This window comes from Sparus aurata, chromosome 5 (genome assembly GCF_900880675.1).
Source record: "Sparus aurata chromosome 5, fSpaAur1.1, whole genome shotgun sequence".
NCBI classification, from domain to species: domain Eukaryota; kingdom Metazoa; phylum Chordata; class Actinopteri; order Spariformes; family Sparidae; genus Sparus; species Sparus aurata.
Window position 1 is genome coordinate 8,802,406 of NC_044191.1, and position 20,348 is coordinate 8,822,753.

At 39.7% G+C, this 20,348-nt stretch overlaps 2 protein-coding genes across 2 annotated transcripts; both read left to right on the plus strand.

Annotated features, from left to right (window-relative positions):
• Positions 1-4,533: 4,533 nt before the first annotated feature.
• Positions 4,534-7,678, plus strand: LOC115581111 (alpha-1-antitrypsin-like protein CM55-ST). Its single transcript, XM_030415973.1, has 6 exons — positions 4,534-4,664; positions 5,678-6,314; positions 6,705-6,775; positions 6,868-7,061; positions 7,187-7,334; positions 7,422-7,678. Exons 2-6 carry the CDS (start codon positions 5,681-5,683, stop codon positions 7,617-7,619), a joined length of 1,245 nt encoding a protein of 414 aa, XP_030271833.1. The 5' UTR covers positions 4,534-4,664; positions 5,678-5,680; the 3' UTR covers positions 7,620-7,678.
• A 949-nt stretch (positions 7,679-8,627) lies between these two features.
• Positions 8,628-13,826, plus strand: carnmt1 (carnosine N-methyltransferase 1). The gene is made up of 8 exons (XM_030418295.1): positions 8,628-8,806; positions 10,138-10,333; positions 10,446-10,612; positions 10,816-10,956; positions 11,193-11,371; positions 12,415-12,528; positions 12,885-12,988; positions 13,089-13,826. The coding sequence occupies exons 1-8, from the start codon at positions 8,670-8,672 to the stop codon at positions 13,281-13,283; spliced, it is 1,233 nt and encodes a 410-aa protein (XP_030274155.1). The 5' UTR covers positions 8,628-8,669; the 3' UTR covers positions 13,284-13,826.
• The last annotated feature ends 6,522 nt before the right edge of the window (positions 13,827-20,348 follow it).

A 20,348-nucleotide genomic window follows, 5' to 3' on the forward strand; every position in this document is an offset into this window, starting at 1 on the left:
AACACTTGGATATTCCAATGCAGTGCATTTTCAATCATTCCAAATTAGAGTGATGAGTAGTAGTAGTAGGAGTAGCAGTAATACATACTTTGTGTTCAACCATAGTATTTGTATAATCTGCTTTGAGAATGGTTTAATCATTTCCTTCATTTATTTTGGTGTTCAACTTACTGCAGTCTAATCGTCTGACTGTAGGTGGCAGCAAAGCGCCGCGTCAAGTCGGCTTAGCTGAAATGATTAGATCGCATGAAGAACTATGTCGTGGTTTAATTGGATAGCTCGGAAATTGTTTCAGACATGGCCGAAACAGCACTTCCGATGTAAACCAAATCTCCTGATGCCCCGAGATGCAAAATTGTTTAGAAAAGACATTATTTACACTTGAACATTCATCAGAGTGTAAAGAAACGTTGTCTCAAATCAGTTTTGGCCTCCCAGTCGACTTCAGTTGGGCCAGAAGGTTATGGAGCCATTTTATATTTAGATTGTTGTGGTGGTGCTGGTAGTAAAATTCCTCAATCTAAGTTGTGGGCAAACAAAAAGGGCCAAAACAGACCACAGTGTCTGGCTGACAATAATAATAATAATAATAATAATATTAATAATAATGATACATTTTATTTGTTTGATGGTGCCTTTCAAGTCACCCAAGGTCACCTTACATAGGATAAAAGCATAAAATCACAGAACAACATCACAGAATATTGAAAACAAACATTGACATAGAAAGAAAAAGAAAAGACAAGTGTAGTGCACAGTGACCAGTCAGAGTGAGTATGCCAGTTTGAACAGGTGGGTTTTGAGTTTGGATTTGAATGTTACGATGGAGTCTGACTGTCTTATGTGTGGGGGGAGAGAGATCCATAGTCTGGGTGCCGAGCAGCTAAAGACTCGGACAGTTTGATGAGAATAGGGGTGATGTGGTCAGATGATTTGGTGCGGGTGATAATCCGGGCGGCTAAGTTCTGGATGATTTGCAGTCTGTTGATGAGTTTGGTGGGGAGTCCGGTGAGGAGGGCATGGCAGTAATCGATGCGGGAAGTGACAAATGAATGAACCGGGATTTTGGTGCTGGACTGGGACAGTGATGGGCGGAGTCTGGAGATATTTCGGAGGTGGAAGAAGGCAGTCCGGGTGATGTTTTTGATGTGATGTGCAAATGAGAGGGTGCTGTCCAGAATGATGCCGAGGCTCTTGACTTGTGGGGAGAAGGGTACAGGGAATCCGTCGATGATGATGGGTGGGGCTGGGGTGTGTTGTGATTTAGTGAGGGTGGATTTGGAGCTGATGAGCAGGGCCTCAGTTGTATTGCCATTGAGCTTCAGGAAGTTCCTGCTCATCCAGCTCTGGATGACTTCGAGGCACGTGATGAGGGATGGCGGCTGTGGGTTTGGAGGAGATGTAGACCTGTGTGTCGTTGGCATAGCAGTGAAAGTGGATCCTATGATGATGGAAGATTGTGCCCAGGGGGAGGAGGTAGATGATAAAGAGGAGTGGACCCAAGACTGACCCCTGGGGGACACCCAGTGAAACACCCGAACACCCAGACTTGTGGTCCCTTATTTGCACCACGTGTTGGCGGTCAGTGAGGTAGGATGTAAACCAGCGGAGTGCAGCACCAGTGATCCCAATGCCAGCCAGGCGGTCCAGGAGTAGTGTGTGGGAGATAGTGTTGAATGCTGCGCTGAGGTCGAGGAGGATGAGAATTGTAAGAAGTCCGGAGCTGCACAGAAGAGGTCATTGGTGATTTTGACAAGGGCTGTTTCAGTGCTGTGTTTTGGACGGAAACCGGATTGGAAAGGTTCATGGAGGTTGTTTGTGTCGAGGTGGGACTGTAGTTGTGCGGCAACCACCCTTTCAAGTGTTTTGGAGATGAAGGGGAGGTTGGAGATGGGCCGGTAAAGGTTAAGGTCAGTTGGGTCAGCACCAGGTTTTTTCAGGATGGGTGTGATAGCAGCCAGTTTGAGAGTGGGGGGCACAGTGCCAGTGGTGAGGGAGGAGTTAATTATGTTGGTGATCATGGGAGAAATGGATGGCAGACAGGCTTTGACGAGGGAGGTGGGAAGAGGATCAAGCTGACAAGTGGTGGTTTTGGCTTTGCGGATGAGGTCAGGGATGGTGTGTTCTGACACACCAGAGAGGGGGGTGAAGTCAGAGAGGGAGCTGATGAGAGGTTGGCCAGTGGTGATCATCCAGGCAGGATCGTTTGAGGAAGAGCAGGATGAGGCCAGTTGTTGGTGAATGGTATTGATTTTATTCAAAGGGGACTGAAGTTCACAACAAGGGTGCGAGCCACCTGTTTGCCATTCCCCACCACTTTTAAGCCTTCACAATCAGGGTGTCATCACACCCTGAGTGGCTGGAAGGAAAATGCCCCAAGCAGCTTTCACTCCTCAATCAGGAGTCAGTCTCCCCACCTGGGCACAGGTGATCTGAATCCCCTGCAATAAGCCATGAGGAAAAATCAGTACAAACAAAGAGAAATAGCAAATCTCAAATACACAATTAGGCTGCTACATTGATACCGGAATACTGTCAGGTGGTTTTGTTGTGAGGCTCCAAAAATGTTTAGTGGACTAACTTCACTTGTTTCAAGGACTTTAAAGGTCCAATTCCCTCGGTTTCACAGACTCAGCCCGACATGGCTTAGGATACAGATCAAGCTTGATTACTGTTACAACACTGGGAATGTTTTTAATAATAATAATAACTAGCGGGTCGTACAGAAGCTCAAAGACAAAAACTAAACAGAGTCAGAGGTTTGAATGTGTGAATTCTACTCAGTTGAGCTGCTGTGTGAGAGTGATACCAGAAAACTGCAGTAAATATTGAAATAACCTCAATTTCTATTCATTCACAAAATATAGAAACTCAAGCATTTTTAATGACTCAGTGCAGATTCCAAGGACCTGTGGGAGCCCTGATTACAGCAGCTGTGACAGATAAGAAGATCATAGAATAGCCGAGTATGTGTGACTTGGTTAAAAGGAGAGTTGAGAGATTCAGAAGTTTGGGGTAATTTTATCCTTCTCCCCAGAGTTGGAAGCTAATGAATGTTTTAAGAAACAACTTTTTTCATGTTTCACTACTCCGTTACAAGTAAAAGTAGCTCAGTCGACATGTTAAAAAAGTACTTGCTTTTAAACGTACTTTAGTATCCAAAAGCATGCTTTTAATTTTACTTGAAGTAAAAGTAAGAGTAAGGGTAAATTTCTTTTTTTTTCACAACAATGAATTACTATAATTTTTTCTAAATGAATTTAAGGACCTTTTGACTCTTGTTTCTGAGAATTAACTCTTCGAAACCACCTGCAATGATGTGCTTGCTTTTAGAACCACACTGTTATACAAAGCCTGCAGAAACACCTATAAAAACAAATAAAAAGAATGGGATCACAGGAGGACAGCAGATGTTGCAGATGCAGATGTTTATTAACAATCATTAAAACTGTAACCAAATGAACCTGCACCGTCCAACTAACTCTATCATTTAGCTAAGTTGGGAACTGGAACCCCCTCAAAGACCAATGTTGTCCCCAGACCACTGGTTGAGAATCACTGCTTTACAAAAAACTACATCTGATGCAGCCATTGTTGCGGTTTTGTGTTGACAAACGCAGTCGAGAGCGTGGCTACTTTGGTGGTATCCTTATGGGGAGGGATGACGTATTTCCGCTTTTACGTAGATCCCAGTGGAGAGCGTGCACTGTGATAGGTTTCCTTCTTTGACAAACACAGCTTGTGTCCAATAGTATTTTAGGGAGAAAAAAAAAAGAAAAGAGCAGACCTGAAAGTAACAAGTACTTTTCAGCCTTGATAGAAATTAACTCGAGTAAAAGTAAAAATATTTGTCTTGGAAATGTATTCAAGTAAGAGTAATAAATACCAAAGAAATCTAATACTAAAGTAAAGTACAAATCCTCTGGATATGTACTTAAGTACAGTACTCAAGTAAATTTACTCCGTTACTGTCCACCACTGCATATTTGGCCTATCTTGGCTCAAGTGTTGAATGTTTATGTGATTGGATGACAAAATCATGATCCCGTCCAGGAATTGCTGCTGACTAAGAGGGTGAGGGGGCACCCTTATGGAAGCTTTTTTTAAGGGGAGCCCAACAGGGTCAGACTTTGAAAACCGTCTGTTCTACAATGTTGTACAAATTGGAGGCAAGGATTTTGTCATGGTTGCTGCTTTTTTACTCTCAGCACTGTTATTTCTTTAAAAGAGACTTGTCCTGTATTGCATTGTTATTACCATAAACGTAATGTAATAACATGCCCTGTATATTCTGTCAGTGTACATGTTGAAGAACGTTACAGTAAAAATGCATATACAGAAGCATTAAATGGGTTTCTACTGTGTGTTACTATAGATTACATACTATTGGCTAGAGACAGTAAATATCGCGAGTACGTTTTTGAACTGGTTGGTGAAACATACAATATCCACTTGAATTTTTACATTTGTCCTGTGCAGTCTCAGTTCTATGCCACGGTTAGATAGTAATAATTACACAGAACAAATGCAGGGGCAGAGCAAATAAGAGGCTGATACAGAGAATTAACAAAGCCAAAGTTCAGTTGCTGTGATCCGTTTTATAAAACAGTAAATCTCCCCTGTCCTGTCAGTGCTTCGCTGGACGTACAGTAAACCAGAAGAAGGTGAGTGGTCATTTAAAAAGATGCTTTAGCAATAAATGGCTAAAAAAAGAAAAAGAGCAGTAATTCACGTTAAACCACTCTGATTAACTGTTCTCCATGGAATTAGTAAATCTTTACAACATGTGTTTTTCAACATTAAATGTAAATTCTTTAGCCCATATTTGCTCTTTTAATCATTTTAATGCTTAAATTGGTGTGTTGTAGTTTGAGGAAATTTAAAAGAAAAAATCTGATTTTAATTATCCATTAAATATTAACAACTCAAATAGGGAAAAAAATATTAAGAGAAAATGTTTTGAGTTTAAAGTCTCTCCCAAATATGAAAATTCAGTCATTATCTACTCACCACCGTGCTGATTGAAATTTGGGGGAGGTTTTCTTGTCAACAAAACATTTATTTTGGACTTGTTCTAAAAGCATTGGCATGCACTGAATATGAGGTGGGTGCACAAGCTTGAGTGTGCATCAAGGGTTTCAATTGTTTTTTTTCACATTTTAAAACAAGTCCACAGCTACTTTAGTTGTTAAGGAGAATGCTGCAAAGCTGTTTTGCTGAGAAGCTTCCGAATGTTTTTGTAGACTACGAAACTCCACCTGACTTTCCAGCGACGAGTAGATAATGGCCCCTCAAAGTGCTTCACAACAAACAATAAAACACACAGTAATAAAAGACAAGTTAAAACCATGTAGAAACTACAAAGATTAAAAGTTAAAAAGCAGTGGGTACATTTAAATGGAGTTGTGCAAGGTGTTAAAAATAAAATAAATTAAAGAAACAATAAACCTAAATTTAAACACCCCCATAGGAAAAATCAAACTGATAAGATCAGGTAGAAAAATAAATCCTGACTTCTGTCTGTAAAATAACCAAAACTTCTCCAATGTCACTTATAGTAAGAAGCCTTTCAGAGCCTTTAAACAGACATTAATATAACTGCAAGTAAAATCCATATTGGCAACAGCAAACATTTTGCAATCCAGATGAATAATCCACTTTTAACCTTTTGTCGTAGCTCATGATGACGCGTGCAGCCCTGTGTATCTGGATTTTGTCGGCAGTGATCTGCGTGGGTAGAGGTCATGCCATCGTCAAACATCAGGCAGAGCAGGACACTGTGGTTGACAGCAGGGCCAACACTGCCTCTCTGGTGAACGCAGCAAACAAAGAGTTTGTCTTCCGTCTGTACAGAAAGTTAGCAGCTCATGCTGACTCACAAGGCAAGAATATCTTTTACTCCCCATTTAGTGTGTCTACTGCCTTGGCTGCCTTATCTGTAGGCGCTCGGGGGGAGACCCACCAGCAGCTCTTCAGCGGTCTCGGTTACAACAACACCCTACTGACGCAGGAAAATGTAAATCAGGCCTTTCAGATGCTCCTCAATAGGGCAAATGAGGCAACTCGTGGCTTCATCAGCTGGGGGACTGCTGTATTTGTAGACAACAAACTCAAGCCTCAGCCTGAGTTCCTGGAGACCTTGAGGCAGTCCTACCTTGCAGATGGGTTCAATGTTGACTTCACCAACACCACAGACAGTGCAAATACCATCAATGAATATGTGAAGGAGAAGACCAACGGGAAGATAGACAAGCTGGTCAGCAATCTGGATCCAAGCACAGTCATGTATCTCATCAGTTACATCTACTTTAAAGGTAAAAGGTTGCCTGAAATGAAAGGCAATGTGTTAGCTCTGTTTGATGAGAAACCTTTAAAGGTGCTATACATACGATTTTTTTCACATGTAATCAAAAGAAATGCGGGGCTTCATATCAAAGTAATCACTTACTGCTGCCAACTGCAGCTGCCATTAACCTGTTAGCTTAGTTAGCCATGCAGCTAGCAGTCCAGACTGGGAGTTTGAAGCAATAAAGATGTGTTGATGTTAAGGCTGAAGATAATCTTGTTTTTAGTGTTTTGGGTTTGCTTGAAGGAACATGTACTGTTCAGTTAATTTTTGCATTTTAAATTCTTTTATATTACACCTGAAGTTTTATGTATCTACCATGAGTTGTGCTTTGATTCTGCTCATCTCAATCAAACAGGACAGTGGGCGAACCCATTTCGTCCCGAGCTCACCAAGAAGGACATGTTCAACGTGGATGAGAACACCAAGGTTCAATGTTCCTTCATTGATTCAGAGGGGATTTTGGTTCCAATACTTATGCATCATCACAAATCCTTCATGTTAAAATGATCATTTTTCAGATTCCAGTCCAGATGATGAATATGGAGGATGAACTTCATTCTTATTACGACCAGGGGATTAACACAACAGTCCTCCAGCTCCCCTTCAACAACTCCTACTCCATGCTGCTGTTGCTACCAGACGACATGGCAGTGTTGGAGAATGACATTTCCAGAGGTCATGTCACCAAATGGTTAAAATGGATGAGGCCCAGGTTGGGAGAATCTAAAATCATCCTTAAATTCTTGGTTTCTAATATCGAAGTTTTGTATTAACTACTCAGCTACGTCCTTTCAGTTCAATCACTGTATGTTTGTCTATTTTCCCATTTTCTTTCAGGACATATGATTTATATGTTCCAAAGTTCTCCATCAAGACCTCCTACTCTCTGAAGGATGTGTTGGCTGGAATGGGAATGACTGACATGTTTGGTGATCGTGCAGACTTGAGCGGCATTGCAGAGGGGCAAAAACTGGCGGTCTCCGAGGTAAGGATAACATTTTATTGAACACACACATTTCGTTCCCTATATTCCATCCCATGTTAACTTTACTCTGCCTGCATTACTCTGTAGGTTGTGCACCAGGCTACTTTAGATGTCGATGAGGCTGGAGCCACTGCTGCAGCTGCTACTGGTGTCGGCATATTTGGTTGGTCTATCCGCCACATCCCTGTCCTGAAATTCAATCGTCCATTTATGGTCATCATCACTGAACGCAACACAGAAAACATACTCTTCATGGGCAAGATTCTGAACCCAAAGATGGAATAAACACCTTGTGTTTACAGAAGCACAGCTGTTGCATTACATATAAAGTTCTCAGAAAAACACTGGTTCTGTGGTGTCATGCTTTATTATTATGTTACAGTTTCAATGTTTTATCAGTGTTTTTTTTTTTTTAATTCATTTAAAGTAAAGGGATAAACTATTGTACAGGTGTCAGTATTACAGGGACAACATTTTATGACAGATAGAAAAGATTAAGTGAAGTGTTTTTTATTTGATTCTATAACAACTTTTCCTTCTCTTCATAAATATTTGACCTACCTAACACTAGGTCATCTCGGCCGTAAAACATTGATACAGTACTTTTAATAGATAAGACTAAACAGTTTTGTGTATTGACCTTTTTCTCCTGAGATGTTGCGTGAAGTGTGTACTGCCGATACAGCCTACAAACAGGCTGTTTCATGACAATATTGAAATGTTACATCAGCCTGAATATAGCACTATGTAGTGTGCAAAGTATGACAAACTTTTTATTTATTACTTAAATCAAATAGCCAAGGGCAACCACATTAGGATTGGTGTTAGTTATTGATTGGTTAATTCAAAATAAAGCAGCCCAACAAAGTCTAAATTTTTTTTAGGGTTTGTTCCAAACAAACAAACAAAAAACCATATTACTTGTGTATATATTTTTGATAGTATTTAAAAAATAAAAAAATTAGATGATAAAGTAGCAATGTAGATGTTTTCTGAACCAATCAGAAGAGAGGGGGGAACTGCACCATTTATAACAACACTTGGATATTCTAATGCAGTGCATTTTCAATCATTCCAAATTAGAGTGATGAGTAGTAGTAGTAGGAGTAGCAGTAATACATACTTTGTGTTCAACCATAGTAGTAGTATAATCTGCTTTGAGAATGGTTTAATCATTTCCTTCATTTATTTTGGTGTTCAATTTACTGCAGTCTAATCGTCTGACTGTAGGTGGCAGCAAAGCGCCGCGTCGAGTCGGCTTAGCTGAAATGATTAGATCCCACGAAGAAGAACTATGCCGTGGTTTGATTGGATGGCTCGGAAATTGTTTCAGACATGGCCGAAACAGCAGGAGAAGGAGCGAAAGGAGGACCATTTTTTCACAAAGAGAGAATAAAATACAGCCCCGAGGAAGAGGCCAGGCTGGAAAGGCAGCATTTCTGGAGAATAATCGATGCTTTTAGATTTTACAGGTATAATATCGTTGTTTGAAATAAAAGCCCGAGCCAGGCAACGTCGGTTTGTGTCAGGATACTATGTTAGCGAATATAACTAGCAAAAGACAGATAGCGTTCAGTCAGTTTGGAGGGAAAAGTGCTCAGTGAGGTAGCTCATCTTTATTCGAGCGTTGATTAATACTTCCTACTGTTCAGTCAGCTGTTACTTATTCCGCTTCGTGAGGCATTTATTAGCTAATCATGTGACTTTAGCTCCATTCGTGTCATATCGCCACTTCTACTCCATGATCCACCCTTTCCACCCCTAACACACTCAGAGGAAAAAAACTAAAGAGAGAAATTTTGTTTGTATTTTGATGTATTCTCCCTTGAATATGATACAGATAGTATAGGAACCGTTTAGAACAGAGTGACCTGTGTTACGAGGGCTTCCTGCGCATTTTCCATATCAAAATACCACTTCTCCAGGCTATTATGTTGCTGGAAGATTTAGGTTAAATGCTAGAAGAGTGCAATGTTATTCAGTTTTCGTCTTGTAACTTTAAATAATTATATACTTTCAACTCCCTACACTAACAGAAGGGAGGACAAAGGAACAGAAGAACTGAAGTCCACTGACTTTGATTCCGTGGTTGTTAGATGTAGTAAACCACTATTTAACAAATGAATATAAATAGTCTGAGAGTCAAAAAGAATCAAGTAATCGTGCATTATAAGAAAGTGGTATAATTGAGTTATAGTAGCTTATTCACTCACCTCACTTACTTACTCACCTTGGAAATGACGTTGAAGTTGTTGATAAATGTGTGTTTGTTTACTTTGTTATGATAATTATGAAAGCACATCAATATATCAGTTGGTTGATATTTGCTTATCAAAGATATACAGATATCATCGGAAATTTTGTTGAGTATTTGGCACTATTCATTATTTTTAAATGGAATATAAAGCTAAAACGATGCTTGGTGAAGGTTTTTGTTTTTAAATTCCCAGGGAAATGCTTTCAGTGCATTTGTTCAACGGTAAAATATCCTGCTACTATTATGTATGTATCTGTAGTGTTGGATAACCACATTGTAGAGGTATTGCGGAAAATATATGTTTATGTGTATATGTTACGTGTGTGTAGAATATCATAATTTCTTTATCGTATTATTGCTGCCCAGTATCGACCCCAAAAATCCAGTGTTGGTTTGGCTTTAGTCTCAGAAGACTCTGTACTGTTATAAGGCACTTATGCTACTAATATCAAATTCCATAAAATTCCAAACCATTCCTTACTGTGTGGAAAGCTTGTTTATCCCTCTATGGATGCCTGACTTGAACTGTCGTGTCTTTCTTGTCAGGGTCCATGTTGGGGAGCAGGTCAAGCGTGCTGAGCGTCAGTTTCTGAGCCTGCCACAGCACCACCAGGATTTGCTGCCAAATGTTTTGTCCAACCTCTCCCGGATCAGCCAATGTGCGGACCACAACCAGGAGTTGCTACAGGCCATTGTTCATAACAGCCTCCACATGTTTGAGAACATCGAGTATGGCGAAAGGGTAAGGCTTGAATCTCACTAGGCAGTCTACTGTATGTAATGGTATACACATTTTTGCTGTTTCTTATTCAGTGAGTTTAGCTAAAGATGTTGTGTCTTCATTCAATGTCCAGGAGAATTCGCAGAAAGTGCGCCCATCCACCACGTTTGACATGGACAAGCTGAAGTCCACCATAAAGCAGTTTGTTAGAGACTGGAGCGAGGTGGGCCGGGCTGAGAGGGATTCCTGCTACCAGCCCATCATCCATGAGATTCAGAGACTCTTCCCAAGTGACAAATAGTAGGAGACATATGTTCACACACACAAACACCTGCATGCATGCCAAGAAAACGAAAGACACATAAAGATACATGGATACTGAACCATATAGTCACCTTTTACCTGTGCTGTGCTCTCACAACAACTTTTAATAATTCTGACCAATGTGACTTACTACTTGTTTTCTATGTGATATGTGCATTTTGTACATTTTATTATGTCAGTGATGTGTCTAAGGTGAGTGTGCTGGTTCCGGGTGCTGGGCTTGGCCGTCTAGCCTGGGAGATCGCTCGGCTAGGTTATATCTGCCAGGGCAACGAATGGAGCTTCTTCATGCTCTTCTCTTCAAACTTTGTTCTGAATAGGTACATCCCATACTGACACTAACACTCGTGATAATCCAGCCTTTCTACATGACACCTTTCTAAGGATACATTTCTGCAGGCTAGCTCATAATTCTGTGTTTTAATTATGTGTCAATGATCACAAATGAAATCAGAACACATCATTCATTCGTTTGGCAGTACAAGTGTGACCTCATTCCTCATCAGAATCCATCCATCCCTCTAACTGTCCTAATAAATGTGACTGCTCCTTTCAGGTGTGAACAGGTGAACTCTCTGACCGTGTATCCCTGGATCCACCAATACAGCAACAACAAGAAATCCTCTGACCAAACGCGACCAGTTAGATTCCCTGATGTCAACCCTCAGAGCTTACCACTAGATGCCGACTTCTCCATGGTAGCAGGGGACTTTGTGGAGGTGTACTCTGATCCAGGTCAGTAAAAGCTTTGTGGATCTTCCATCTTTGTAGTGAAGACTGCATGAAACCCAGAGTTGAAATGTGTCAGGGATGACTTGAGGCAACTTTGCTTATACATTAGTTCCTCCAGGAATTTGCCATCATGCAATTGAAAGAATTTGCATTCCCCCCCAATTTTCCCCTTAAATTGTCTGTTCTGTCTGTCCCTTACACCTTTACTTCTTTCAGCAGCCTTGCAGTTTAACAACGTGGCCAAATGAAAATGAAAAATCACACACACACGCACGCACACACACACACACACACACAAGCATTCTTTAGAAAAAGCCCCTGAAATTTTATCATTTCTTGCTGTGATAATAACAGAAATCCTTTGTGATTATGTTGGGGCTTTATTTGAGGATACTCATTTTACTTGAAATGATTGTTGACATTAACTATAGAGATTAGATATGAACTTACCAACAAATGCACAAATAAGTCTCCCTACTTCAGACTTCAAGAATGGGTTATCGATCATACACTGTTTTCAAATACAAACGATCTCGATCAGGTGAGAAGTGTATGTCATTACATTGTAAGAAGCTCCTTTTTATGTTAACCCAGAATAAAAGGTATATTGATGTGAATGTACTGTAAATGATGATAATTGATCACTGATGCATTGTGTTTGATTAAGGAGACTCTGTTGGCAGAAATTTGATATATATTTCCTAATTATGTTCTCATTCGTGTATAATAACCTTACACTAAGAATTGTTTTGCTTTCACTACCTTATTGTCAGCCTTTTATATCTACAGAGGGAGCAGGTCCTCTTCCGTGGAGTCCATCATTTTTCTGCAGTTGCCAGAATCGACAACCATATATTGGCTCTGTAGAGGGACTTTTGTGTTTTTTGCCTTTTTAACATCCACCATAGGGAAGGGTGAGAAGAGGAGTAATCACTTGGTTGTAATCTGCAACCACTCTGCTAGATGTTGCTAAGTCCTACACACTGGACCTTTAATAAAATTCATCAAACGTGATCATGTTGTAAGATATTGTCTGTTTCGGACAGAATCTTGGGACTGCGTGGCTACCTGCTTCTTCATTGATACAGCTCATAATGTCATAGAGTATGTGGAGAGTATCTGGAAGATTCTGAAGCCCGGTGGAGTGTGGATCAACCTGGGTGAGCCAGCTTTAGGAAACATTTTTTAAAATGTACATTTAAACCTTTGGGGAAAGCAAAGTGCCTTTCATGAGTGGATCACATGCTGTTGGAACTGTTAATTTAAAGGTTAAAATAGACAATTAGACCAACAGTTAGACCTGTAAGTCCAAGAGAAATAAATATGACAAATGTTGTTAGAACACTTTAATGCATTTTTGTAATTAGTAAGATGTCAACTTTGCTATTTGTCTCCTTTTTAATCAAAAAAGAATAATAATATGACTTGGTCTTATGATCAAGTAGATAAAAAAAAAAGGTTAAAGGTGATCTTTTTGGGTAAACTAATATCAAAGTTTAAATCTTCATTGTTACAGGTCCACTGCTATACCACTTTGAGAACATGGCCAATGAGCTTTCAGTTGAACTGAGCTATGAAGACATTCGGACAGCGATCGTCAAGTCTGGCTTCCACATAGAGGTAAATCACATTTTTATTCATGCTCGTGTCCTTACATAATGTTTGTCATCAGAAACCTTGTTCCAGCTGTGAATTAAGTGTATTAATATTTCTCCTGCAGATGGAGAAACAGTCGGTCCAGACCACCTACACGGAGAACGAATGCTCGATGTTGAGATACGTTTACGACTGTGTCTTCTTCGTGGCACGAAAACCCGCGGATGTGCACTTTAACTGTCAAGAAGACGACCAACAACAGATTTCTCCACCGGCTGCTAAATCACCACGGCGAGAAGGCACCGACAGCCTTACGTGACAAAAACGGTGAACTCAGGACTATATGAAGATTAAACTGACAAAAAGAAAATGGACCCTGGAGAAAAAAATTCAGTGGACATGAATTTTCTTTTTGCCATATATATTTTTTATCATGCATCTCATGGAGCTACGTGCCCTGTTTTGTTTTCTTGGACAGGCTGAGCACCAAACTCAAGCTGTAGAATGTAATACGAAGTATTGCAGTACTTTGTCATGAATATCATCTGAAAAACATGTAGAAGTACACTGCATATCTTGATACTGGGGTTGCCATGACAAGTTTCTTTTAACTGCGGTCTTATTAATTCTCATCTTTATTGACTCAAACTGCCCGACAGTTTGTTTCTAAAACTGCTTTTGAACTCTATTTATTTTTTCAAACATGCTGCCAACAACTCTCTGCTCAATTTTCCATTTATCATCGGCCAAAACTGAAAATGTAATCACAACATGTTTCAGCTTTTACAGTTACAGGTGACTTTCAACAACTTTTAGTTTTTCTAATCACACTTTGGAATAAAGCCACATTTTAAAAATGTTAGTCTCGAGAGTTTTATTGTTTTAGGGTTGATACGATTTTAACAGAAAAATAAAAGAAACAAAGACAGCCATTATTATTTATTAATTACACCTGTGCGTTTCCTCCTGTCACATGTCACAAATGTTTGCAGTGAATAGGGTCTTTTTGGAGCACTAAAGATTCAATCAGATTAAAAAAGAGATTGCATGAGAACCCAAATATTCACACTAAAATGTGCTAAAACTGTGGCTTATTATCTGCTTTGTGATGTATGAATGTAAACTTTAAAATTAAGTGTTTATGTTTTCTTATAGGTACACCAGTCAACCCTGTTTGGTCTTCCAATAACATGTGATATAAATATAACAACTTAAAGAGCCCTAATGAAGGGCTTAAAGCTTGATTCTGACACAAACAGCACCACATTGTAATAGTTTTTTTTTTTTTTTAAATTGATGGATCCTGCCAGTGGATGCCAGTCCACTGAGGCAAAGGTGGTTGCTCCTCCTCTATTTTTAAGAGGCAAGCGGGATAAAAAAAAAATGTCATTGGTTGAAATGATGATCAAATCTCAGTATCATTTATAAAATATGGACTTGGGTTTTCCTCATGTCCTCCCCAATTTCTTGAGTAAACAGCTGCCACTGTGCCCTACCAAATACTGTCAAAGTTAAAAAGATAAAGGAGGCCCCTGAGGAAATATAATAGGCTGTTTTTCACAATCATTGTAGGAAATTCACAGTTATTACTAATAATATGACCAGTGGTTCTATATATATTAGGGTCCCGGTAAGTCACAACCATGTGACAGTGAATTGAATTGAACAATACTAATACTATACTGCTCATCAATCATTTCATTATATACACCTGTGCCTTTCTTACTGTAAAATATCATAAAATGGCTCCGTAAAAAGGCAGCTAATGAACAAAAAGTACAAGTTTCAATTGACTTGACAGGATCAAACTCTCTGAGCTGGCCTGATATTGCTTATTTTATATGGTCAGCTATTTATTGGTGCCACTGAAATGCGATGTATGTATCACTTTACATGTAGTAATAGTATTACTACAAGTAAAGTAATTAGCATGAATGAGTAGTCACTAGATTGTGCCACAGAGCAGCTGGTTCAGAGTTAATCAGTGAAGAGGGACTCATGAAGAAACTGATCGCTGTGGATTCACAGTACTCATCATCAGCCTCCTTGCTCCATAACCATATGCACATTATGACCTTACTGTAAGGTGTTACAGATTTCCATCTATCATAGAAGAAATGGGATTTTGACATTTGTTTTTGAAGTACATTTGACAGCAAATAGAAATATTATATATATGTATAGAATAGAAGAGAATAGAATAGAATAGAATAGAATAGTCTTTATTGTCATTGTACAGGAGAGTACAATGAAATTGAGGGTGCTCCCGTAGCAACAAATAAAAAAAAGTGAGTGTATCCGTTCATATTTGTAGTTCGTATGGCCCAGGGGAAGAAGCTGTCTGTCAGCCTGCTGGTGTGGGACTTTGTTGACCTGTAGCGTCTCCCAGAGGGCAACAGATCAAACATACATATATATTTTTTATTTTATTTTTTTCTTGGTATTACTCTTTACACGGGGGAAAAGACAAAAATGCCAACATACATTTGACACCAGTCTGATCAGCTTTAACATTACTTGAGCTGCCTATTAAATCTTTCTTGTCCTTTCACGCTTTCTCACGCACACGCACGTGCATGCGTCAAATGCATGCGTCTGACGTCAGACCGGAGGCCTATATAAACGCTGCCAATCATTCTAATCAGCCCTTTTGCACAAGACTTTGACACGAGTGGTCTGGCGTTTCTGCAAAATCTTAACTTGAACATCGGCACTGCTAGAGAGAGACAAACATCATTTCGACTACCGGACGAGAGGATAACTACCATCACTGGAAAAGTGAACTTCTGCTGAAAACTGGCTTCTCGTTGGCTGGTTGGACGCACCTGGGAGGACCACCTGCTGGTTGGAACTGCCCTTGAGCAAGACAAGCACGATGGAGGTAAGCAAACTTTGAAATTCACATTGTTTCACTCCCAAATTTCTAAATTCGCCTCTGTGTTTACAGTTCAAAATGAATATTTTTAATTCGTTTTTTAAAGGTAAAAACCACAAGTATAACGAATTGAAAACCACTCGGTTGATGTTTACTCTACGTTTTCTCCGTGTTAAATAGTTATTTTTTTTGTTAAGAATACGTGAAATTTCGCGGGACAGCTGCAGAATGTACTAACAATCATGTAGTAATTTGAAAACACTGTTATTTTTGTTTGAGTGGGTCACTTTTTTCAAATTTGGGGATAACATTTGTCCAAAAAAAAAAAAAAAAAAAAGGCGACTGGGCCATTTTACAAAAAATGCCCCCATATGTTTTTTCTTGAGCTCCATGGAGACGGTGGAATTATTAGGAGCTCTCACCACAGAACGTGTAGGACGCACAGGTGTAAACAAACATGGCCGCTTCCTCTGTGTGGCTAGCTTAAGAGATTAATTTGATCGTTGCAGCTAGAGTTGGCCTTGTTTCAAGATCCAATTTTATACAGTTTGCGAACAAATGTACGTTTATTCCTTAGATTACCAACAGAATACAGGATTAAATCCACAATACTGTAAAGAAGCAGCCCATCATGATCACATTGAAAACTCGGATTTGACATGGTGGTTGTTGAATAAAAGTTAAAAGTGGTTGGTCATGAATCAGTCTGTGACAGTCCAGGGATGTCGCTGTCTAAGTGTCCCCGTTATTTGCATCTTATTAAACGAGACAAAACAATGTATGAGTTACTCTTCATGTGAACAGAAGCAAAATAGTCTTGTGTGCTTATTTCAGAGAAGCCTTGTCGGCCATGATGCTCAAGATTGATTAAGCTATCTTGTGTTCTTGAAACACCTAATAATTGTTACATGTCTTTAACAGCAGATATGTGATTTTCCTGACTGAAAACAAGCCTTTTACTTTCTCTGATTTCAAATGTATCAAAGAATTTTTTCCCCTTTGGTTGCATGTGCCTAAAAATTGATCTGACTGCTAAATTTGAATTTAAATCCTGCTCAAATAAGACTGGAAGATCTGTTTAGAATAGAATTACTTTTATGATTTTTTTTTTTTTTATTTACGATGAAGTCTGGTAGTGGGCCTCTTTTGTCATCATTGAGCAGTTACAAAGTGTTGTTTGATTTATGGTATATTTATACAACAAATAATATCAACATGTATATTGTCTTCCCCTCTGAAGGCCCCGCTGGGATTTCGGACAGCATTGCTGACCGAGCTGACGTGATCCCAGAGGTGATCGGGCCCATCTACGGAGAAGGTATGTACTGGTCCTCGGATGATGAGGTAAGTGAGCTTGACAGTGAGTTTTCAGAAGGTGAGTTCTACCTGATGTCCTCAGATGAGGAAGGTGAGTTTATTGGTGAGTATATGGAAGGTGAGTACTACCCTGTGCTGTCTTCGGATGAGGAAGGTGAGCTTGACAGTGAGTTTTCAGAGTGGGAGCTCTGCCTGATGTCTTCGGATGAGGAAGGTGAGTACATCCCCTGTCCCCCGTCCCCTGCTCCTTCTTGTCTTACTTCTCTTGTTCTTTCTAGTATTCAGATGCTGTACCTCAGTGATCTCGGTCTGTCTTCAGATGAGGAAGGTGAGTTTGTTGGCGAGTATATGGAAGGTGAGTACTGCCCTGTGCTGTCTTCGGGTGAGGAAGGAGAGTATGAGGAAGGTGAGTATATCCCCCCAGTGTCTTCTGGTGATGAAGACACTGTTGACAGCATTAATCTGTCTGCCTGGCCTGTCAGCATTAGAACCGATGAGTCTGGTGATCACAGCTCTGAAGAGGAGTTTGTTCCTTGTTGTCGTTCTTCTCTTCTTCTTGCTGGAATTCAGTTGATGTACCTCAGAGACTGATTGTCAGGTGGCTGCAGGTATCTGTTCAGCTCTAGTTGCCTTTGTGACAGCATCAGGAACTTCGGTTAAGTTAAAACAATTCTGCATTTGTTCTTGAGCAACCTTGGCTTCTCAAAAGAGGAGATGCAAAACATTATGGAGTAAGTATTTATACGTTATTATTTATCTGTTGTCAAACCTCTTTTTGTACTAGTGTATAGATGTCTTTGTCTGAGGTATTGTAATAATGAATATTGACAGAAGTATCCTGCAAGTCTTATTACATCCTTGTTGTTAATTCAATTATTGTTTTATCCTGTTCACTTTGTTGTGCTTTGATATAATTTTTTGCGTCACCATAAGTCCCATTTAAGTCTAATGATGCGTCATTCAGTAATTCAACTTACTCACTTTGTTGTACTTTTTTTTTTCCAGAGACGTGAAGAAAGTTTCCAGCCGTTTCCTTGATGAAGAAGAAGTTTGTTCTCCCGACCAGATGAGAGAGATAGCTGACCACAAGACTTGTTGGAGACTAAGACTTCAAAGCTGCAAAGGTGACATAAAGTGGCTATAATCTGAAGTTTACATGTTGACATTTTTTCTAGCTAGCTTCTTTATTAATCATCTATCACTCACAATGGTCATCATTAAAGATGGAGACAAAAACTCTCTGACAATAGACACTAAAGTTGGTTTATTTAGAGGATTGAGTCTGCAAAGCAAATGCGGTCAATATCATGATGTCTGTTAACCTACAGGAGGAATTGTGATGTTAGAAAAACAATCGTGACTTGTTTTTGATTTCAGAGGGCAGGACTCTTCCTTAGGCTCCTCAGAGTGGATGTGGACCAGCCAGTAATCCCAGGACGTCCACGCACCACAGCAGTGAACTGAACAGCCTGAACTGCTCTCAACACCCTGAAGATGATCTGAAGGGCCAGTGAGTCGGCCATTACCTGAAACCGAAAGCCTCCGGATTGGTCCAGACTGCCTTCCTACATAGCCAACTGATCACCATTTCTTAAACTTGACTGGTTTGGTGTTGAATTCTAGTCTCCAACCACTGTTAAAGGTCTGCAGACGTGAGAGGACTTTAAAGGGAAGATCCAGCTCTTCTAGATTAGTCCAATATTGCTTTAATCAATAAAATACGTTCAGAAGAGAAGAACGGATGTAACAGTCACAGCAAACAGAAATTACATTTATTCCAGGTGGGAGATAAAGATAAAGTTTTTAAAAAGCGTTGCTTTCAAAATGCCAAAACTGAGTGATGTAGTGCAGTGTGGTTTAATGCAAGAGGGTTAAAAAAAAGGCAAATATAATTCATGTCTACTTAAGATGATAAGTAAATCATTAATTTATTATTGAAGTTGGGATTTAATGTTTTCTTCTGTGACAATGATAATACCACACAAGGCTGTGGGGAAAACAAACCTATAACAAACACTGGCATTCATAGACTTTTCTCTTGGAAATTCTCACACATACACACCTTGGGAAATAATGTGGGACGGAAAAAGACACAGTGCTTGACTATAGTATATTGCTGAGGGACAGAGATGACAACATATCTCCTCCACATATTAAAATTTTGTCATCTTTCACTAAAGCAAACAATTATTTGATCAGTTGGAAGACAGAATTCTAGCTAGTGTAATGTGTGGATAACTTGCTAGGGGTTGAAATATGTGTCTGGGATGTAGTGTCACTGCTTCCCATGGGGGTTCATTGGACCAAATGACAAATTAAAAGCAGCAACTGGACTGAAAGAAACAAGGACAGCTGCCTACAATACAGCACCTAGAATTAAAAGCAGCAAATGAACTCCTAATATAATTCTATACAATTATTTGAGTACTCTACATAACGTCACTTAACATAAAAATTTGCTAGAAAATCAGAAATTGATGCTGTTCGAACATCGATAAAGTTGGATTTATTGGAACGTCTCCCACATAAAGTTCCAGAGGTGTCACATAGCCATGTGCAATAACAGGCTCTGTACTGTGGATCCAGGTCAGTGCCTCAGCAGACAAGGCAGTCTGGGTCAAGGGCAGCAGTGAAAACAGTGTAAGGCTTTACCTCCAAACTCAAATTACAGGAATTTCACAGAGATCCTTAATTTGAGGGAAACAAACCAATCAATCGTTTGATTGTTTTGCAAATTGCAAAATCAATGCATTGTTCATCCTAAGGCACATTAAAGCCTGTCCTGAATGTCTGAGTGACCATAAAATGATGGGACAATGATGCTGTTGCACTGTAAGCATATTAAAATCAGTGATTCTCTAAATGTTTCATGTCAAGGACCCCTGAATAGATAAGTAATAGGTCAAGGACACCCATATGATACAACTTTGTCTCAGTGATCCTCATCTCTCAAGGTATTTGTAGTTCGATATGTTTTAGTCAAGTTCTATTACATAGGTGGGGAGGTAACAGTGGAGAGAGTGAAGCCTATGATCAGAAAAGCCAAATTTATACATTGTCTCATGGGACTAACTGGCCAAGGAAATATTAATTAAAGGGACCCCTGGAACCACCTCAAGGACCCCTGGGGCTATTTGAAAACCACTGTTTTAAATGTACTGACAGTAGATAGTGACATGTAGTAACACCTAA